We start from the raw sequence: 20,781 nt of genomic DNA, 5'->3' as shown, positions 1-20,781 counted from the left end.
GTGTTATGACAAGACCAACTGGAGATTTTAAAAAATTGTAATAAAAGTACAACTACTGCTGCTCTGAATACAAGCAAGACAAAGCATATAAGCATTTACTCCTACAAATTGACAGCATGCCTGTGCACCAAAGATAACCCTTTAAAAGCAAATTACTACGCAGCTTAAAAAAAAAAAGTTTTCAAGATTGTTTAAATGTAAATTACGCTGAGCATGTGTACCTAAATGGCACTGAATGCTTTATGGACTAATATACTGACTACTGTTCCTACACACGAAGCATAGCATCCTTACCTTACTAGGACGCTGAGAGCTCCTAATGGAGTCACTAGGGTGGCTGGTGCAAAGGCATATGCAGCAAAGTTGGCCACCTCACCTGCTCCCACTTGGAGACAGACAACAAAAGAAAACTCTCAGAGCAAATCATTCAAAATGGAAATGCCTGCATTTTATTTTCATATACAGTTGACCCTTGAACTTAACAAGAGTTTAAACTTTAAGCAACCACTGGTGTGGATTTTTAACAGCACCGTAAATGTATTTTGTATGATTTTCTTTTCTCTAGTTTATTGTTTAGAATACAGTATATAATACATATAACATACAAAGTATGTGTTAATCAACTAAGTTACTGGTTAAGGATTCCGGTCAATACTACGCTAATGGTAAAGTTTTTGGGGAGTCAAGAGTTATATGCAGATTTTCAACTGCACAGGGGGTCAATGCCCCTAATTCCCATATTGTTGAAGGGTCCAATTTTATATGCTACTTCAATGTATTTAGTAATTTATTTTCTCCCATCTATGCATAAGGGTTCTCCTGTAAATTATCAACATTAGAATAGAATCCAAACTTTAATTTTAATTGAAGAGATCAATTTATGCTTACATATAGATTTTTTTAAAAAACTTTTAATATACTTACGTCCTATCACAACAAATACAAATCAATTAAAAGCAGCTAAAACTGTGTGAAAACACTTCTCCTAAGTCTTTTTCACTAGTTTTTTCAAAAGACATCCGTAGGTACTTACAATGTGCCAGACGCTGTTCTAGGATCAGGAAATACAGCCGACAGCAAAAGAAAAATACTGTTCTCCTGAGCACCCAGGTGACTCAGCTGGTTAAGCAACTGCCTTAGGCCAGCTCAGCAGGGAGTCTGCTTGTCCCTCTCCCTCTGGCCCTCCTATCTGCTTGTGCTCACTCTCTCTCTCATGCTCTCTCAATAAGTAAAAATCATTAAAAAATTAAAATTAAAAAAAAAATACTGTTCTCCTAAAAATTTACATTTAAGTGACGGAAAATAGGCAAAATACATGGCAAGTGGTTAACCATGCAGTGTAGAAAGGAATGAATGTGGTGAAGGCAGGATTTTGGACATGAACCTTCTGTGGTTAAAAACATTAGTCATTTTTTTTGGAAGAAACTCAAACACTTGGAAACTAAGAACCATCCTGCTTAAGAATGATTGGGTAAACCAGGAAATTAAAAATCAATTTAAACCTGGACACCAACGAGAATGAAAACACAACGGTCCAAAACCTATGGGATACTGCAAAGGCAGTCCTAATGGGGAAATACATAGCCATCCAAACCTCACTCAAAAGAATAGAAAAATCTAAAATGCAGTTTTTTTTTTTTTTAAGATTTTATTTATTTATTCGACAGAGATAGAGACAGCCAGCGAGAGAGGGAACACAAGCAGGGGGAGTGGGAGAGGAAGAAGCAGGCTCCTAGCAGAAGAGCCTGATGTGGGGCTCGATCCCATAACGCCGGGATCACGCCCTGAGCGGAAGGCAGACGCTTAACCGCTGTGCCACCCAGGCGCCCCCTAAAATGCAGTTTTTATATTCTCACTTCAAGAAGCTGGAGCTGGAACAGAAGAACAGGCCTAACCCAGGCACGAGAAAGCAGTTGATCAAGATTAGAGCAGAGATCAATGAATTAGAAACCAGGAAGCACAGTAGAGCAGATCAACAGAACTAGAAGCTGGTTCATTGAAAGAATAAATAAGATTGATAAGCCACTGGCCAAACTTATTCAAACGAATAGAGAAAGGACACAAATTAATAAAATTATGAATGAAAGGGGAGAGGTCACAACCAACACCAATGAAATAGGAAGGATCACTAGAAACTTTTATCAACAGCTTTATGCCAATAAATTAAACAACCTGGAAGAAATGGATGCCTTCCTGGAAACCTATAACTACCAAGACTGAAACAGGAAGAAATTGATTTTTTAAAAAGACTGATTAATTATGAAGAGATTGCCACAGTGATCAAAACCTTCCAAAAACCAAGAGTCCAGGGCCTGAGCGATTCCCCGGAGAATTCTACCAAACATTCAAAGAAGAAATAATACCTATTCTCCTAAAGCTGTTTCAAAAAATAGAAACAGAAGGAAAACTACCAAACTCATTCTATGAGGCCAGTATGACCTTGATCCCCAACCCAGGCAAAGACCCCATCAAAAAGGAGAATTACAGACTGATATCCCTGATGAATATGGACGCCAAAATTCTCAACAAGATCCTAGCTAATAGGATCCAACAGCACATTAAAAGGATCATCCATCATGACCAAGTGGGATTCATCCCTGGGATGGAAGGGTGGTTCAACATTTGCAAATCTGTCAGTGTGATAGATCACATCAACAAGAAAAGAGTCAAGAACCATATGATCCTCTCAATTGATGCACAAAAAGCATGTGGCAAAATACAGCATCCTTGCAGGAAAGGATTGAAACACTTCAGAGTGTAGGGACAGAGGGTACATTTCTCAATTTCATAAAAACCATCTATGAAAAGCCTACAGCAAAAATCATTCTCAATGGGGAAAAGTTGTGAGCCTTTCCCTTAAGATCAGGAACATTACAAGGATGCCCACTCTTGCCATTATTATTCAACATAGTACTAGAAGTCCTTGCAACAGCAATCAGAGAACAAAAAGGGATAAAAGGTATTCAAATCAGCAAAGAAGTCAAACTGTCTCTCTTCGCAGATGACATGATACTCTTTATAGAAAACCTAAAAGACTCCACCCTCAAACTACTAGATGTTATAGAGCAATTCAGTAATGTGGCAGGACACAAAATCAATGCTCAGAAATCAGTTGCATTTCTATACACGAACAATGAGTCTGAAGAAAGAGAAATTAGGGAATCTATTCCATTTACCATACCACCAAAAATCATATGATATCTCAGAATCAACTTGACCAGAGAGATAAAGGATCTATACTCTAGAAACTATAAATCACTCTTGAAAGACATTGAAGAAGACACAAAAAGATGGAAAAACATTCCATGTTCATGGATTGGAAGAATAAACATAGTTAAAATGTCTATGCTACCCACAGCAATCTACACTTTCAATGCCATCCCGATCAAACCACCAATGACATTTTTCAAAGAGCTGAACAAACAGCCCTTAAATTTGTGTGGAACCAGAAAAGGCCCCACAACGTCAAGGAATTGCTGGAAAGGAAAAATAAAGCTGGGGGCATCACGTTGCCAGATTTCAAGCTATACTACAAAGCTGTCATCACAAAGACAGCATGGTATTGGCACAAAAACAGACACATAGACCAATGGAACAGAATAGACTCTCAGAAATGGACCCTCGGCTCTTTGGGCAACTAATCCTTGACAAAGCAAGAAAAAACATCCAGTGGAAAAAAGACAGTCTCTTCAATCAATGGTGCTGGGAAAATTGGACAGCTACATGCAAAAGAATGAAACTTGACCACTCTCTCACACCATACACAAAGATAAACTCCAAATGGATGAAAGACCTCGATGTGATACAGGAATCCATCAAAATCCTAGAGAAGAACATAGGCAGCAACCTCTATGACATCAGCCACAGCAACCTTTTTCATGACACATCTCCAAAGGCAAGAGAAACAAAAGAAAAAATGAATTTGTGGGACTTCATCAAGATAAAAAGCTTCTGCACAGCCAAGGAAACAGTCCCAACTAAGAGGCAGCCCAAGGAATGGGAGAAGATGATTGCAAATGACACTACAGATAAAAGAATAGTACCAGGATCTACAAAGGGCTTCTCAAACTCAACACACGTGAAACAAATAATCAAAGCAAAAAATGGGCAAATGATATGAACAGACACTTTTCCAATGAAGACATACAAATGGCTAACAGACCCATGAAAAAATGTTCAAAATTATTAGGCATCAGGGAAATTCAAATCAAAACCACACTGAGATACCACCTTACGCCAGTTAGAATGGCAAAAATGGACAAGGCCGGAAACAACAAATGTTGGAGAGGACGTGGAGAAAGGGGATCCTTCTTACATTGTTGGTGGGAATGCAAGTTGGTAGAGCCACTTTGGAAAACAGTGTGGAGGTCCCTTACAAAGTTAAAAATTGAGCTACCCTATGATCCAGCCATTGCACTACTGGGTATTTACCCCAAACATACAGATGTAGTGAAGAGAAGGGCCATATGCACCCCAATGTTCATAGCAGCATTGTCCACAATAGCTAAATCGTGGAAGGAGCCGAGATATCCTTCAACAGATGAATGGATTAAGAAGCTGTGGTCCATATATACACTGGAATATTACTCAGCCATCAAAAAGAACAATTTCTCAACATTTGCTTCAACATGGACAGGAGTGGAGGAGATAATGCTAAGCAAAATAAGTCAAGCAGAGAAAGACAATTATCATATGGTTTCACTCATTTCTGGAACATAGAAGTAGGAAGATCGGTAGAAGAAAGGGAAGAAGAAAGGGGGGGTAAACAGAATGGGGAATAAACCATGAGAGACTATGGACTCTGGGAAACAAACTGAGGGCTTCAGAGAGGAAGGGGGGTGAGGGAATGGGATAGGCTGGTGATGGGTATTAAGGAGGGCACGTATTGCATGGTGCTCTGGGTGTTATACGCAAGTAATGAATCATGGAAATTTACATCAAAAACTAGGGATGTACTGTATGGTGACTAACATAATAAAAAATTATTAGAAAAAGTCATAAAAAATTAAATTAAAAAATTAGTCATTTTTTAGTATTCTGTAATTTACCTTTTTATTCTTTTATACTCTTGACCAAAAGTTCTTAATTGTAATGTCAAATTTTAAAATATTTTCCTTTGTGGTTGGTGCTTCTTACAAATTGTATGACAAATCCTTTTTAATTTTTTATTTTAATTCCAGTATAGTTAACATACAGTGTTATGTTAGTTTCAGGTGTACGATATAGTGATTTGACAATTCTATACATTATTCAGTGCTTAAGTGTACACTTAATCCCCTATCTTACCCATTTCTTGTATGAGAGATCTCTCTTGAAATTCTTTGTTCTCTAAATTGTTTAGTGTTCCACCTTTCACATTTAAGCTTATGAACCACCTTAAGTTGGTCTTTATTTATGGACTGCAGTAGAAATCAAATTTTAATTTTTCCATATGGATTGTTACAACAATACTTACTGAAAAGCACATTTCCCTATTTCAATACCACCTTCATAATAACTATACTATCTGTGGGTGTTTCAGGGATCTCCACTGTATTGTGTTGGTTTATGTATTCTGGCACAGTACCATACTGACTTAATTAGTGTAGCTTCATAATAAAGCTCGATACCCAGTAGAGCAAATACTTTCATCTCTTAATATCTTTGCTTTGGCAAACAATAGCAAAAATGAGGTTTTAGGACTTCATCAAGATAAAGAGCTTCTGCACAGCAAAGAAAACAAAAGGCAGCCCACATAATGGTAAAAGATATTTTGCAAATGACATACTGATAAAGGGTTAGTATCCAAAATCCATAAGGAACTTATCAAACTCAACACCCAAAAAAACAAGTAATCTAGTTAACAAATGGGCAGAAGACATGAGCAGACACTTTTTCCAAAGACGACATCCAGATGGCTAAGAGATATATGAAAAGATACTCAACATTACTAATCATCAGGGAAATACGAATCAAAACCAGATAAGATACCACTTCACACCTGTCAGAATGGCTAAAATTAACAAGACAAGAAACAAGAGGTGCTGGTGAGGATGTGGAGAAAGGGGAACCCTCTTGCACTGTTGGTGGGAAAGAAAACTGGTACAGCCACTCTGGAGAACAGTTTGGAGGTTCCTCAAAAAGTTAAAAAGAGAACCACCCTACAATCTAGCAAGTTGCACTCCTAGGTATTTACCCAAAGGATACAAAATACAGATTTGAAGGGGTACATACACCCCCTTGTTTATAGCAGCATTATCAACAATAGCCATTCTATGGAGAGAGCCCAAATGTCCATCAACTGATGGGTGGATAAAGAAGATGTGGTATGCATGTACAATGGAATATTACTCAGCCATCAAAAAGAATGAAATCTTGCCATTTGCAATGACATGGATGGAGCTAGAGTGTATTATGCTAAGTGAAATAAATCAGAGAAAGACAAATACCCTATGATCTCACTCATATGAGGAATTTAAGAAAGAAAACAGATAAGCATAGGGGAAGGCAGAAATGAAAAAAAGGAGAGCAGGAAACAAGCCATAGAGACTCTTAATGATAGAGAACAAACTGAGGGTTGACTGAGGGACGTGGGCGGAGGCAGGCTAGACAGGGGATGGGTATTAAAGAGTGCACTTGTGATGAGCACTGGGTGTTGTATGTAAGTGATGAATCACTGAATTCTACTCCTGAAACCAGTATTGCACTGCATGTTAACTATCTAAATTTAAATTTAAAAATTAAAAAAGGAGTATCTTTGCTTTACTTGGACTTCTGTATTACCATACAAATTTTATTTATTTTTTTAAAATGTGTCTTGAATTTTTAAGGTAGTGTCATTTTTTCTTTTAATTTACTTGAGATAGATAGAGAAAGCATGAGAGTGGAGGAGGAGCAGAGGGAGAGGAAGAAGCAGACTCCCTGCTGAGTGGGACTTGATCATGACGGAGCATGATCCTGGGGTCCTGGAATCGAGTACCTTTGGCCTGCGCCAAAGGCAGATGCTTAACTGACTGAGCCGCCAAGGCGCCCCTCAAATGTTTTTTTGTTTTGTTTTGTTTTATTTATTTGAGAGACAGAGAGCACAAGCAGAGTGGCAGGCAGAGGGAGAAGCAGAGTCTCCGCTGAGCAGGGAGCCCAATGCGGGGCTCGATCCCAGGACCCTGGGATCATGATCGAAACTGAAAGCAGACGTTTAACTGACTGAGCCACCTAGGCACCCCTCAAATGTCGGTTTTAATACTTTTTGTTTTCTACTTAATTATAGCTCTTCTTTTTACTTCCTTCTACATTTTTGTGTTTATTTTGCCATTCTTTTTCTTTTTTCTTGAACTAGATGCCCCACCTTCCTTGTTTTGAATTATATTTATCTAAAACTGTGAACTTCACAGGCACGTGGGTGGCATACTTGGTTAGGCATCCGACTCTTGGTTTCAGCTCAGGTCCTGATCGCAGGGTCATGAGATCAAGCCCCACATCAAGCTCTCTGCTCCCTCTTCCCCTGCCCCTCCCACTCAAGTTTTCTCTCTAAAATAAATAAATCTTTAAAAAAAAATGTAAACTTTAATTACTTCAGTATTATGTTCACAAGTTATGATACTTTGTATTCGACACCAACATATTATTTTCTAACTTAAACATATTTTTAAAATATTTTCTAGTTTTCATTCTGACTTTCTTTGAACCATGGACATTAAGTGTATTTCTACATCTTCAACATGGGGATTTTTATGTAATCTTTTTGCTACTGATCTCTAGTGTAATTATAATGAATCCATGAAAATACTTCATTAAATCTTTTAAATAATTTAAGACTGGCTTTATGGCCTAGTGAACAGTCCATTATATTAATATTCCATATGCCTTTGAAAACAATGTAGATCAGTGACATAAGTCCAACAAGTGAAGTTGGCTAAATTTGCTCTTCAAATGTTCTATAGCCGTAACAATTTTACTTTCCTTCCCCTATAGTGAGAGTGTTATATTAATATTTCACCATATGATTCTGGATTTGTCTATTTCTCCTGTTGCTCTGTCAACTGCTGCTTTGACTATTTCAAGGCCATATTATTAAATAAAGTTAGAATTGTTAAAGCTTCCTGATGAGTTGAACCAGTTATCTTTATGAAATAATCCTCTATCTCCAGTAATGGTTTTTGCTTTGAAGTATATTTTCGAGTATACTCAGCAATCTCAACTTTCTTCAGGTATGCTTTCCATCTTTCTCTTCCAGCCATTCTATATTCTATGTGCATCTTGTAAAAGACATGAAGTTAGTTTTTGTTATTTGTTTTTATAATTCCAATACAATAATCTCGTACTGGTTCCCATTCTTAGCAGCACCTGAATCTGATCCTTAGCCCAGTTCAAAAGTTCACTCTACCTCTCAACTGCCTGCTCTGAAGTCTGCAATTACCTCTAGGGCAGAAGTGTCTCCAGCTTATCCTTCTGAGCACTACACCCCTCCCTGATCTTGGCTAGGTAATTCATTACGTGTTCGCTTGTTCATGCTTTTAAGAGGTGGTTTTTATATTCTATCCAGCCTTTTAACTTGTTTTCAGCAAATCTTATCAGTTCTACCTTCAAAACACATCCAGAAGTCTATCACTTCTTTACACACTCACTTTACACTTTATACACATGGACCCTGAGTCCATGCCATCACCACCTCTTATCTGATTACTCTAACAGCCTCTCGCCTGGTTTTTCTACTTCTGGTCCTATGTGGTCTATGCCTCAACAAAGCAGCCTAAGAGATCTTATTAAAACCTAAATCAAATGTCATCCCTTTATTCAAAAGTCTCCAATGACTTCCCACACATAAAGTTCTTTCTGTGACCTGGACATGGTCTAGGCCCTCATTACTTCTCCCAACTTACCCCCACCTACTTCCCCCACATTCACTCCTTTACTATTCTTGCCTCTTTAATGTCACCTTCAGGCTTTAATCCAGTGCTATATTTAAAATAAAGCACTCCAAAATTTAGCACCTTAAAACAAAAGCCATATTTTCTGTTGGTCAAGACTTCATGGCTTCTCATAGTTTCTGTTGGTCAAGACTTCTCACTCAGGGTTTTTTAAGAGGTCTACAGTCAAAGATGTAAGTTGGGGCTACAGTCATCTGAAGGCTGGATTGGAGCTGAAGGACACAACCAAGGTGGCTTAGTCACATGACTGACAAGTTTGTACTGGCTATAGCCAGGGGACCTTCTTCAGGCTGCCTGTATGTCTTAACACCACTACAGCTGGTTTCCCTCAGAGTAAGCAATCCAAGCTATCAAGGTGGAGTTACAATGCCTTGGTGACTTGGCCTTAGAAGCCATACATCATCCCTTCTTTTTTTTTTTTTTTTAAAGATTTTATTTATTTGACATGGGAGTTGGGGGGGGGGAGCAAGCACACGCAGGGGGAGCAACAGCCAGAGGGAGAAGCAGGCCCCCGCTAGCAGGGAGCCCAATGTGGAGCTCAATCCCAGGACCCTGGGATCAGGAGCAGAGCCGAAGGCAGCTGCTCAAGCGACTGAGCCACCCAGGTGCCCCATCACCACTTCTTTTAATTCTGTGATCACATCAGGCCACTATTAATTCAATGTGAGAGGGGATTATACAAAAGTGTGACTGACTACCAGGGGGTGAGAATCGTTGTGGGCTATCTTACAGGTTGGCTATCACATTTCAACAGGCTAGGCAGGATCTGCCTCATGTTCTTCACATTTACCGTTTCCTCTTGCTTAAGATGTTCCTCCCCCAAATATCGGCTCTCACTTTACATCTTTTAATCACATGCTGAGTAAGATCTGCCCTGGTCCCCCTTCTAAAATATAAGGAAACTGTCCTAGCCTCCCATCTAAAATGTAAACGTATCTATCCTTCATGTTACATCCCTTCCCTACTTCATTCCTAGCAAATATAAGTATTTATCACTAACACACACATTTGAATGTATTTATCTAGTGTATTGTTTGCTTCCATCTACAATGTTAAGTCTCACAGGTAAGGGTTTTTGTTTGTTTGAATGGTTTTATCTCCAGAACCTAGAATAAAACCAGGCACACCAGAAATGATCAATAAATACTTGTTGAATGATCAGTCTCTTCCGTATTTCAACGGCTCTTAAGCTTATAAAGAACATTTACATAATTAAATCCTCAATACTCTGAACACTTGGTGTCTTAATCATTTTTCTATGCACCTTTTTTAAAGGTAATCGTCAAAATAAGCATAGATTCTCTAATCAAATGCATACCTCCTTTCCTTTTTTTTAAAAAAATATCTATTTGAGAGAGAAGGCACAAGCAGGGGGAGCAGCAGAGAGGGAGCAGCAGGCTCCCCAATGCGGGGAGGGGTGGAATCCCAGGACCCAGGGATCACCACCCAAGCCAAAGGCAGACGCTTAACCAACTGAGCCACCCAGGCGCCCCTGTAGCTCTCTCCAATTTGGAATGAAAGTCAATGAAGGGGGAGGAATTAAAAACAGGATATTTTACTTTTAAAGTTACCTTCTTAAACTGAGAATTTTAAAAAACACATGGGTGTTATCAGACATATTTTAATCAGACGGGTAAAAGAAAGTCTTCTCATTCAAATTAAATAAACTAACTGCTAAATGACTTTAACTGGCTTATACTTCACATATTTTGAGTACTGTTCATTTAAAAAGCAAGGATTTATTTAAAGTTTTAAAAAGTGCTAGAGGCACCTGGGTGGCTCAGTAGGCTAAGCAGCTGAGTCTTGACTTTGGCTCAGGTTGTGATTTTGGGGTGCTGGGATCAAGCCTAGCATCAGGCTCCGTGCTCAGCAGGGAGTCTGCTTCAGGATTGTCCGCCCTTCCCTCCCCCTCACTTGCTCTCTCTCTCTCTCTCTCCAATAGATAAATCTTTTTAAAAATTAAATAAATAAATAACAAAATGTGCTAGTAATATGAGGCTGTATTAGTATATGCAAGAATTTAATATACATCTATAGTATTTCCTTGAAATGTTCTCTATACATACTTGATAGCAATCCAGCCCACCACAACCATTCTTTAAGATATGCATGGCCACCTTGACCTGTGAATGAAAAAAATATTTCACTTTTTTGGAATATTATCAGACTCATAAATTTATGACAACTATTAGCAATGACAGATTTTAAAATATCTCATTTGTTGATTATTTTTACTTTGAATAAAGGTTCCATCATTACTGTATAAGGGGATTTCTAAACTAATCTTTTTATGATTATCTTAGAAAAGGGGATGAGGACCATGATAATGTTAAAATTTTTAGGTTTATACTATACTGTTGAGTGAAGGTATTAAATCAATCCTTATATTCGGTCTATACTTCAGTCTTTTGTTTCGTGAACTCAGCTTCAATAAACAAAGTAAAGAAAATGAAGCAGCAGGAGGTGCTTCATTTAAATAAATTAGTCTGAACGTGGATAAGCCATATAGGTGTGGGTTAGTCCCACTTATGAGGCAGTAACTGTGGAGAAAGGAGTTTCATATTGACCATACATAAAAAGATTGAGCATTCATCACCATCTGGAGCTGCCAGCATGCTCATGTTCCTACTTGACTTCCACCCCCCCACAAAATTAATAAAATCAAGAAGCAATTGGTACTAAAGCCACTGTCCAAAAGAAAAAGCCAATGCAAATGAACCCTTTGACAAGCATATCTATCATGGACAGTGAGACCACATGCCTTAAGACAAGAATGAGGAATATACTTGTTCAAGCAGCATATGCTAATACTTTCTTCTCTGCCCACTAACCTCTAACAAAGGATACTATTTTAAAATTGATTAGCTCTGGCCATAATGATGGCACAGGAAAGAGGGAGAAGGTGATTTTTTTTTTTTTTTACTGCCAAAGCAGGTCTTCCTGTGAGGTCAGAACGGGGTCTAGAACTAAAGTACAGGCTGAATGATGGAACATGACCAGAATACAACATAATGCTGTCATGAATGCACCAAATGAAGTCAGAGTGGGGTTTAATCATATTGAGTATCCCCCAAGGTCTCATGACTTGTCAGCAGTTTCTGGGGAAATAACCTATACCACCCTTCAGAGAATACTCTTTAACTCCAGTAAGCCTTCTCTTTCCTTCCTGCCAATTGAGATCATCAGGAAAAATGTCTTTAGGTAAAAGTAAAACTTCTATTATCTTAAGACAAAAAATCCTAGTCTTCAGTAACATTATGATTCTATTCATAACCCCTTATTTCCTTCACTGCAGACATATCAAAATTTAAAGATAAGGCTGGATGCTAATTGGACCTTGGTCCCTATTTCCACTTTGATAATTGCAGGAGTTAAGAGCTTATTTTGACACTGTCTCACTTTTAACTTTTCTCATTACGAAACTGATGTTTGATACTCTATAAACATTTATAAGGCTTGCACAGTTCAAAGTTTTGAATATACTAACTAGGAATAAAGACATAGTTGTGTACCATCAAAGAACCTGAGTACACAAGCACACACTGATGTCATTTCACAGTCACAGAGGGCACAGCCTACCTGCTCTCATGGAGCCTTTCCTGGCAAGTCGCAGAAGACCTTTTTTTTTCAAAATGAAACTCCCGCCAATGAAAATGCTGGAGCTCATAGCCAATCCCAGACCAATGTAAAAGTCATATTTTCCACGCCCCTGGATCATTTCGTTTGTTACTAAAGAAGTTCTTGTGAGTCACATTGATCACAAAACAGAGAAACCACTGGTGCTGGAGGCAGGATTATGCAATCTTCAAATCTAAACAATGCAAAACAAAATGAGATTTTTTAACAGAATGATCATGACAGTCCATATGCAATTCAAAATTTTACTCCACTTCTGTTCTCATAAAGGAATATTTTCATTACTACTATTGATAATATATTTACTATTTATAATTTACCACTGATGTAAAATTATATTTCTTACAGTTACGGCAAAAGATGGGATCATGATATAAGGCCATACTTAAAAACCAAACTCACAGAATCAGAGAACAGACTGGTGGCTAACAGAGGCAGGGGTAGAGGGGTGACACAAATGGGTGACATGGGTAGAGAGGTGACAGAAATTGGTGAAGGTGGCCAGAAGATATAGTTATAAATAAGTTTGGGAATGTAATGCACAGCACAGTGACTACAGTTAACAATACCGTATTATATATCTGGAAGTGGCTAAGAGAGATCTTAAAAGTTCTCATTACAAGAAAAAAAATTTGTAATGTGTGATGTTAACTGAGCTTATTGTGGTGATGATTTTACTTATATATACACATACATAAATATAATCATTATGTTGCATACCTTAAGCTAATACAATGTTATACATCAAGAATAACTCAATAAAACTGAAAAAATAAAACTACTTTTATATGCCAATACTAAATTTAAAATTTAAATTGGTTTTATGAACTCTAGTTTCATATTTAAATAATGTTTCCAGTCTTAGCTGATAAGTATCTAGTAACAAAACTTTGCTGTTAAGAAAAAAAACTCTACAGAATGAATATCAGGCATGAAAATACACAAATCTAGTTTATAAACACATTTACCAATTTCATGTGTCCTTTTTGAATAATCTATACAGAGAAACTTGGCGTTTTCTCATGCATACACTTTCTTCTTAGAAATTTATGTAGAGAAACTCCTTCTATGAAGCCAGCATTACCTTGATCCCCAAACCAGGCAAAGATCCCATCAAAAAGGAGAATCACAGACCTGATGAACATGGATGCCCAAATACTCAACAAGACCTCAGCCAATAGGATCCAACAGTACATTAAAAGTTATCCATCACAACCAGGTGGGATTTATTCCTGGGATGCAAGGGTGGTTCAACAACCACAAATCAATCAACGTGATAGAGCAAAAGAAAAGAACCATATGATCCTCTCAACTGATGCAGAAAAAGCACTGGGCAAAATACAGCATCCTTTCCTGATTAAACTCTTTAAAGTGTAGGGACAGAGGAAACATACCTCAATATCATAAAAATCATTATGAATAGCCCACAGAAAATATCATTATCAATGGGGAAAAGCTCAGAGCTTTTCCTTTAAGGTCAGGAACACAACAGGGATGCCCACTTTTGTTCAACATATTACTAGAAGTCCTAGCCCCAGCAATCAGACAACAAAAAGAAATAAAAGGCTTCAAATTGGCGGAAGAAGAAGTCAAACTCTCCCTCTTCGCAGATGACATGATACTTTATGTGGAAAACCCAAAAGACTCCATCCCCAAATTACTAAAACTCATACAGCAATTCATCAACATGGAGGAAATACAAAATCAATGCACAGAAATCAGTTGCATTTCTCTACACTGAGACTGAAGAAATAGAAATTAAGGAATCGATTCCATTAACGATAGCACCAAAACCCGTAAGATACCTAGGAATAAACCTAACCAAAGAGGTAAAGGATACCCTAGAAACTAAAGAACACTGATAAAAGAAATGGAGGAGGAAGACACGAAGAGATGGAAAAACATTCCATGCTGCCCAGTGCAATCAACACTTTCAAAGCCATCCCTATCAAAATACTACCAACATTTTTCACGGAGCTGGAGTAAATAATCCTAAAATTTGTATGGGACCAAAAAAGACCCCCGAATCACCAAGGGAATGTTGAAAAAGAAAAACAAAGTTGGACGCATCACGTTGCCTGGCTTCAAGCTATAATACAAAGTTGTGATCACCAAGACAGCATGGTATTGGCACAAAAACAGACACATAGACCAATGGAACAGAATAGAGACTCCAGAAATGGACCCTCAACTCTATGGTCAACTAATCTCCAACAAAGTAGGAAAGAATATCCAATGGAAAAAAGACAGTCTCTTCAATAAACGGTGCTGGGAAAATTGCGCAGCCACATGTAGAAGAATGAAACTGGACCATTCTCTTACACCATACACAAAGATAAACTCCAAATGGATGAAAGACCTCAATGTGAGACAGAAATCCATAAAAATCCTAGAGGAGAACATAGGCAGTAATCTCTTCGACATCAGCCACAGCAACTTCTTTCAAGACACGTCTCCACAGGCAAGGGAAACAAAAGCAAAAATGAACTTTTGGGACTTCACCAAGGTAAAAAACTTCTGTACAGCAAAGGAAACAGTCAACAAAACTAAGAGGCAACCCATGGAATGGGAAAAGATATTTGCAAATGACATTACAGATAAAGGGCTGATATCCAAGATCTATAAAGAACTTCTCAAACTCAACACTCAAAAAACAAATAACCCAGTCAAAAAATGGGCAGAAGACATTAACACTTTTCCAAAAACACATACGAATAGCTAACAGACACATGAAAAAAATGTTCAACATCACTAGCCATCAGGGAAATTCAAATCAAAACCACAATGAGATACCACCTTACACAAGTTAGAATGGCAAAAATTAACAAAACAGGAAACAACAAATGTTGGCGAGGATGTGGAGAAAGAGGAACCCTCTTACACTGCTGGTGGGAATGCAAGCTGGTACAGCCACTCCGGAAAACAGTATGGAGGTTCCTCAAAAAGTTAAAAATAGAGCTACCCTATGACCCAACAATTGCACTACTAGGTATTTATTTACCCCAAATATACAGATGTAGTGCAAAGAAGGGGCATGTGTACCCCAGTGTTCATCGCAGCAATATCCACAACAGCCAAATTGTGGAAGGAGCGGAGACGCCCTTCAACAGATGAATGGATAAAGAAGATGTGGTCCATACATACAATGGAATATTATTCAGCCACCAGAAAGGATGAATACCCACCGTTTGCACTGACATGGATGGAACTGGAGGGGATAATACTAAGTGAAATAAGTCAAACAGAGAAAGACAATTATCATATGGTTTCACTCATATGTGGAACATAAACAATAGCACGAGGACCATAGGGGAAGGGAGGGAAAACTGAAGGGGGAAAAATCAGAGAGGGTGACGAACCATGAGAGACTATGGACCCTGGGAAACAAACTGAGGGTTTCAGAGGGGAGGGGGTTAGGGGGAGGGATAACACGGTGATGGGTATTAAGAAGGGCACAGGTTGTGATGAGCACTGGGTGTTACATGTAACTAATGAATCACTGAACAGTATATCAAAAACTAATGATGTACTATACAGTGGCTAACTGAAGAAGAAAGAAAGAAAGAAAGAAAGAAAGAAAGAAAGAAAGAAAGAAAGAAAGAAAGAAAGAAAGAAAGAAAGAAAGAAAAGAAAGAAAGAAAGAAAGAAAGAAAGAAAGAAAGATCTCTTTCACTCAAAAAAAAAAAAAAGAAATCTATGTAGATATAAGCAGATGGTAATTTATTTCTTATTTAGCCTATTTGGGGGTGTGCAGAGAGAAGACAGCTTTCATATCATTTTGTTAGCACAGGATGATGATTCTAGCAGACAGATGTTTGCCAAGGTACAAGTGTGATAGTGGTGGACTTTTCAGAGAACATGAAGACTATGGACCTAGAAGGCTCAAGCCACAAGACCAGACAGGGAAGCAGAGGCTTACCAAAGACTGCACATCTTTTTTCAAATGGCCAACTCATGAACTCTGGCGACAAATGAACTAAAGCAAAGTGTAGAAAGCAGAGGAAAAAACATTACTCAGCAACAAGGTTTATGATTGTTTATACTAACTGCCAGCCCAACTTTCTGGTATTTTCAGTACCACAATTTAACTACTGAGTTCCAGAACTAATCTGCAATTCAGTAGGATCCTCACACATTAACCTCTGCTGACTAGCCAAGTTTTTCTATTCTTCAGGTTATGAGATTCTGGCCTTTAGCAAAAGCAACTTCCTATTCACCTAGCCCATCAATTGCTTTATCCATTTACTCAAACAGTATTTACCAAACAAATGCTGTGTGCACTAAACATTATGCTAAGCTCTATGGATAAAAGAGTGATGGCTAAATTTTAGTCTTCAGTGGGGAAACAGAAAAAGGCAGTTAAATAATGGGTATAATGTTCTGTAATAATGGAAAAAGTATTCACACTGAGATGACATTGACAAGGGGGCCAGTGTTTATATTTGCCTGTTAAGTCACGTTATGGTTCCTGGGACACTTCGTAAGAACAGTCCTTCCCACCCTACTGACTTGGGGAGTAGCCCCGTGGCTTACTCTGGCCAATAGGAAGTAGGTGTGACAGGAGTGCCAGGTCTGAGTCTACATCTAAAGATGACCTTTGTATTTTTGCTTGCCCCTTGGCACCCTTCCATCACGTGCAGAGCAAAACAGAGTCATCCCTGACTTAAAGACCTGTGAACACAATCATAGATGCTTATTGATACATGCCACTGGGATAGCTAACTTACATACCTGAACAGGCTTATTATGGGTAAATGCAAAATTCCCATCAGATTTTTGAAAAACCAAAACTTGTCTGCAGAAATGGGGATCAGTGGTAATGATGGGTGGTAGACACACCCAGGGGTTCATTGTATTATTCTCTCTACAGTATATACTGTGTATGTTGGACACTCCCACATTAAGGTTTTTAAAACACATGCTGCGGTGCTCAAGAGCTGCAGGGATGTCAGGACAGAACCCACTAACAAGGGGCACCTGGATGGCTCAGTCCATTGGGTGGCCAACTCTTGGTCTTGGCTCAGGTCTTGATCTCAGGGTCATGAGTTCAGGCCCTGTGTTGGTGTGGAGCCTACAGAAAAGGAGGGGGGAGGGAGAAAAGAAAGAAGAAACCACTAGCAATCCCAAAAGAAAAGTCACCTCACGATCTAGAACAAGATAATACTGAAACATGGAAAGAAGGTAAGACAAAGTCAGGGAGATGCTCTGAGTTTTTTTTAAGTATCAGTCACATACAATACGGATGAGATCAGCTGTCTACTTGACACCTTTCCAGAACTGATCTCTCTTACAAGGTATTTGGAAAAGTATCCCCAGTCCTCTTAATGCCACTCCTAAGGCAAGAGTATACGTTCAGGAAAGTCCTAGGTGGGTTAGAGACTCAGTCTTGCCTCTAGCTGAGTGCATGACCCTGGATGAGTCACAACCTTAACAGATACACTAACAAAAGAAGCTAAACAATATATAAAGTTACTACTGATTTTTAAATTTAAAATAAAATAAACTATGGTCTCTTTATGTGTCAAACATTGGTAACCTCAAGCTTCAACTTCAGCTTGCCTTTGGAATAATTCTGGACTGTGACAATCAGTATGTACGGAGACATAAACATGCAGGGAAAGGGGGAGGCAGAGAATTTGGGAACAAAATGGTTAGCATCAAGAATTACTTCTATAGACTATAAAAAGATTATCACAACAACAACAAAGTGTGTTCACAGTGCTCTCACTTACACTCTAAATGACTGGCTTAACAGTGTTTATGACCCAGTCTCCCTCAACAGACTGCCAGCCCCTAGGCTCCTATACCAGTCACCTTTTTAACCCTGTGTGCCTAGCTATCTGACAGTCTCAAAAATATGTATTAATATATGTTTTCTGGGTTAATACAGATGAATGGAATAATTATAACTGGCCCTAAAAATAAAGTTGCATTATTCCTATCAGCATCCTAAAATGTAACAAATGTTTTACAGCCCATAAACTTGAAAACTGTAAAAAGCTGTTAAAGTGTGCTGGGAAGTGATAGCACTATATACAAGTGAAAATGCAAAGGTAATAGTAATAAAGTCTGGGAAAATGGGAGCAAAGAAACCCAGCTATCAAACACTTCAGCCCACTCTGTATTCCAATGACCATGGGTCACCTAAGATTCTTTAAAGCACCCCTTAATGTAAAATCAACTTCTTTAACCATTATCATCATCAAGCAATGTTCTTAATTATCATGCAAATTTTACTGAGGAAGTGACTACTTAAAGTTCCTCGGGCTATAAAACTCCCCTTTTGAAGGTCTGAAGAAAACAAGCTGAAGTGTAGCCTGAATATTCTGGAATCAATAAAATGTAACTTTATTAACTGCAAAAATGATATCCAGAAACAAGTCAGGTCTATCTACAATTCCAATCCAAGTACAATGACAGCCTCACAAATCCAAATTTAGACTGTACTTACATAAACCTGACTTTCAAATACCAAATGTGTAACTTTAATTTAGTTTTATTTACTTAATTTATTAACACTTAATGTTAACTTTCACTAAATGCAAATTATATACATGTGGTATAAGGTCTAATATTAAGACCCAAGCTCCTGGAGGGCTCAGTCAGCAGAGCATGCCACTCTTGACCTTAGGGTTGTGAGATCAGGACCCACTTCAGGTGTGGAACCTACTTATAAATAAATCACTCCCTTTAAAAAATTAAATAAAGACTCAATATTATGTCCTGCCTTGACATCTGGTAAAACAGGGAGGGATTTCCACAGCCTAACTGTAACTTCCCTTCCCCACTATGCTCCTGTGGATAAGGTCCCAAAGCCAACTAACCTTCCTTGGGATACCTAGCTAGCTCAGTCAGCAGAGCCTATGACTCTTGCACTTGGGGTCATGAGTTCGAGCCCCACTCTGGGTGCAGAGATTACTTTTAAAAAAGGTCAAATAACCCTTCTTATCATGGAGAACTGGCACAGTTCCCGCTTATCCCCGAGTAGTAGGCTTTACTGCGCTGCCAGACTGTACAATTATTAAAGCAAGCGAGTCACATTCTCCTGCAGGAACCAAGGGGCGCACCTTAACCACTTGTTACTCAAAGCCTACATTCCATAGCAAGTCCTTCTTCACTCTGCAGCCCCCCACCCCAACCGTTTGTGGCCCCATGCAGTGTAGCGTGTCCTTCTGCCTGGGCTGAATGTAAGTGATTAATAAACTGCCATCACTCTCATGTACCCAGTGTCACGTGCCATGGGGAGGGAATCCTATCCCTATGAACAAGGTGAAGAGGAGGTGATTAAACAAATACATTATAATAGAACCTTATTCATTTTATCCTAAAGTCACTGAAAGTTAGGGTTAGGTTCTTAACTTTATTATGCCTATATATGAATTTTCTCCATATTTATTTTACATAGAATTTCATGATGCTGTTTAAAATCTACCTTCCTCTTTTTATCTATTTATTATAGAAAATTTTGAACACAAAAAATAGCCTTTTTTGACAGGTTGGTCAATGTTATGCATATGGTTTTGGAGTTGCAACCCTCCTGCTCACTTCATTTCCCAACACAGGACCACGGCTCCCTTCAGACCCGTGTCATCATTGCCCAGATACACCAGAGCCTTCTGGTCCTCCTACCCAATACTTAAAGCCTGCTCTTCACTTAAGCCCAGGTCACACTTCAAGCTGCGCTACAAAGACTTCTTCAATACCCCAAAGGCATTTCTTTCCTCTGCACTTACTTTTAGTCAGCCTTATAAAATTACACTCTCAATTACTGTCCTATCTTTGAAGATAAACTCTTTAAGGTACTTACAGACAATGATTTTTGGTTCTTTGTGCTGGTTTTCCCACAAAAGGCACTCATTTATAGTGGCAAATCTGATTTATAAGCCTATTTATAATTAAGGTTGTTTGTTCACTCATGGAACTACACGAGTGTGGTGGTGGGCAGAAGGGGAGGAAGGGGCGGAAACAAACAACATAGAATTTGCAACCCTCAAGTTATAAAGCGGTTTTCACCACTAAACTAAGTAAATTAATTTTCTCATTTGTTTGAAAATAGGACATCAGTGTCAATGTCCTAAAAGGAATGAGTTTGCTTCACTATTCTCAGATCAGCTCCCACTCTGAAACTGTAAAGGTCAATCACAGCTGGGAGAGCCTGAAACAGACTTTTATTCTTAAGGATTAACTATGAAGTAGGCCCAGGTTTAAACGCAGCTAAACAAGAACACTTGTTAAGTTG

General features: G+C 38.5%; 1 protein-coding gene across 6 annotated transcripts in view; it reads right to left on the bottom strand.

Annotated features, from left to right (window-relative positions):
* NIPA2 (NIPA magnesium transporter 2) overlaps positions 1–20,781 on the bottom strand; it is a 31,044-nt gene that overhangs the window by 6,747 nt on the left and 3,516 nt on the right. For 4 of the 6 annotated variants that reach the window (XM_087856740.1, XM_087856737.1, XM_045795312.2 and 1 more), the window contains 3 exons: positions 12,486–12,717; positions 10,973–11,029; positions 295–385 (listed from right to left, as the gene is read on the bottom strand). In XM_087856740.1, coding sequence (XP_087712866.1) covers positions 295–385; positions 10,973–11,029; positions 12,486–12,624 — 287 coding nt within the window. In that variant the 5' untranslated portion in view covers positions 12,625–12,717. Of the gene's footprint in view, positions 1–294; positions 386–10,972; positions 11,030–12,485; positions 12,718–16,461; positions 16,519–17,519; positions 17,614–20,781 lie in introns of all 6 variants that reach the window. The other 2 variants (XM_087856739.1, XM_087856738.1) reach the window with 2 other exon arrangements.

This window comes from Ursus americanus, chromosome 28 (genome assembly GCF_024610735.1).
Source record: "Ursus americanus isolate L20-20 chromosome 28, mUrsAme1.1.p, whole genome shotgun sequence".
NCBI classification, from domain to species: Eukaryota; Metazoa; Chordata; class Mammalia; order Carnivora; family Ursidae; genus Ursus; species Ursus americanus.
Note: the sequence above shows the minus strand (reverse complement) of the source record. Positions and strands in the feature narration are given on the sequence as shown.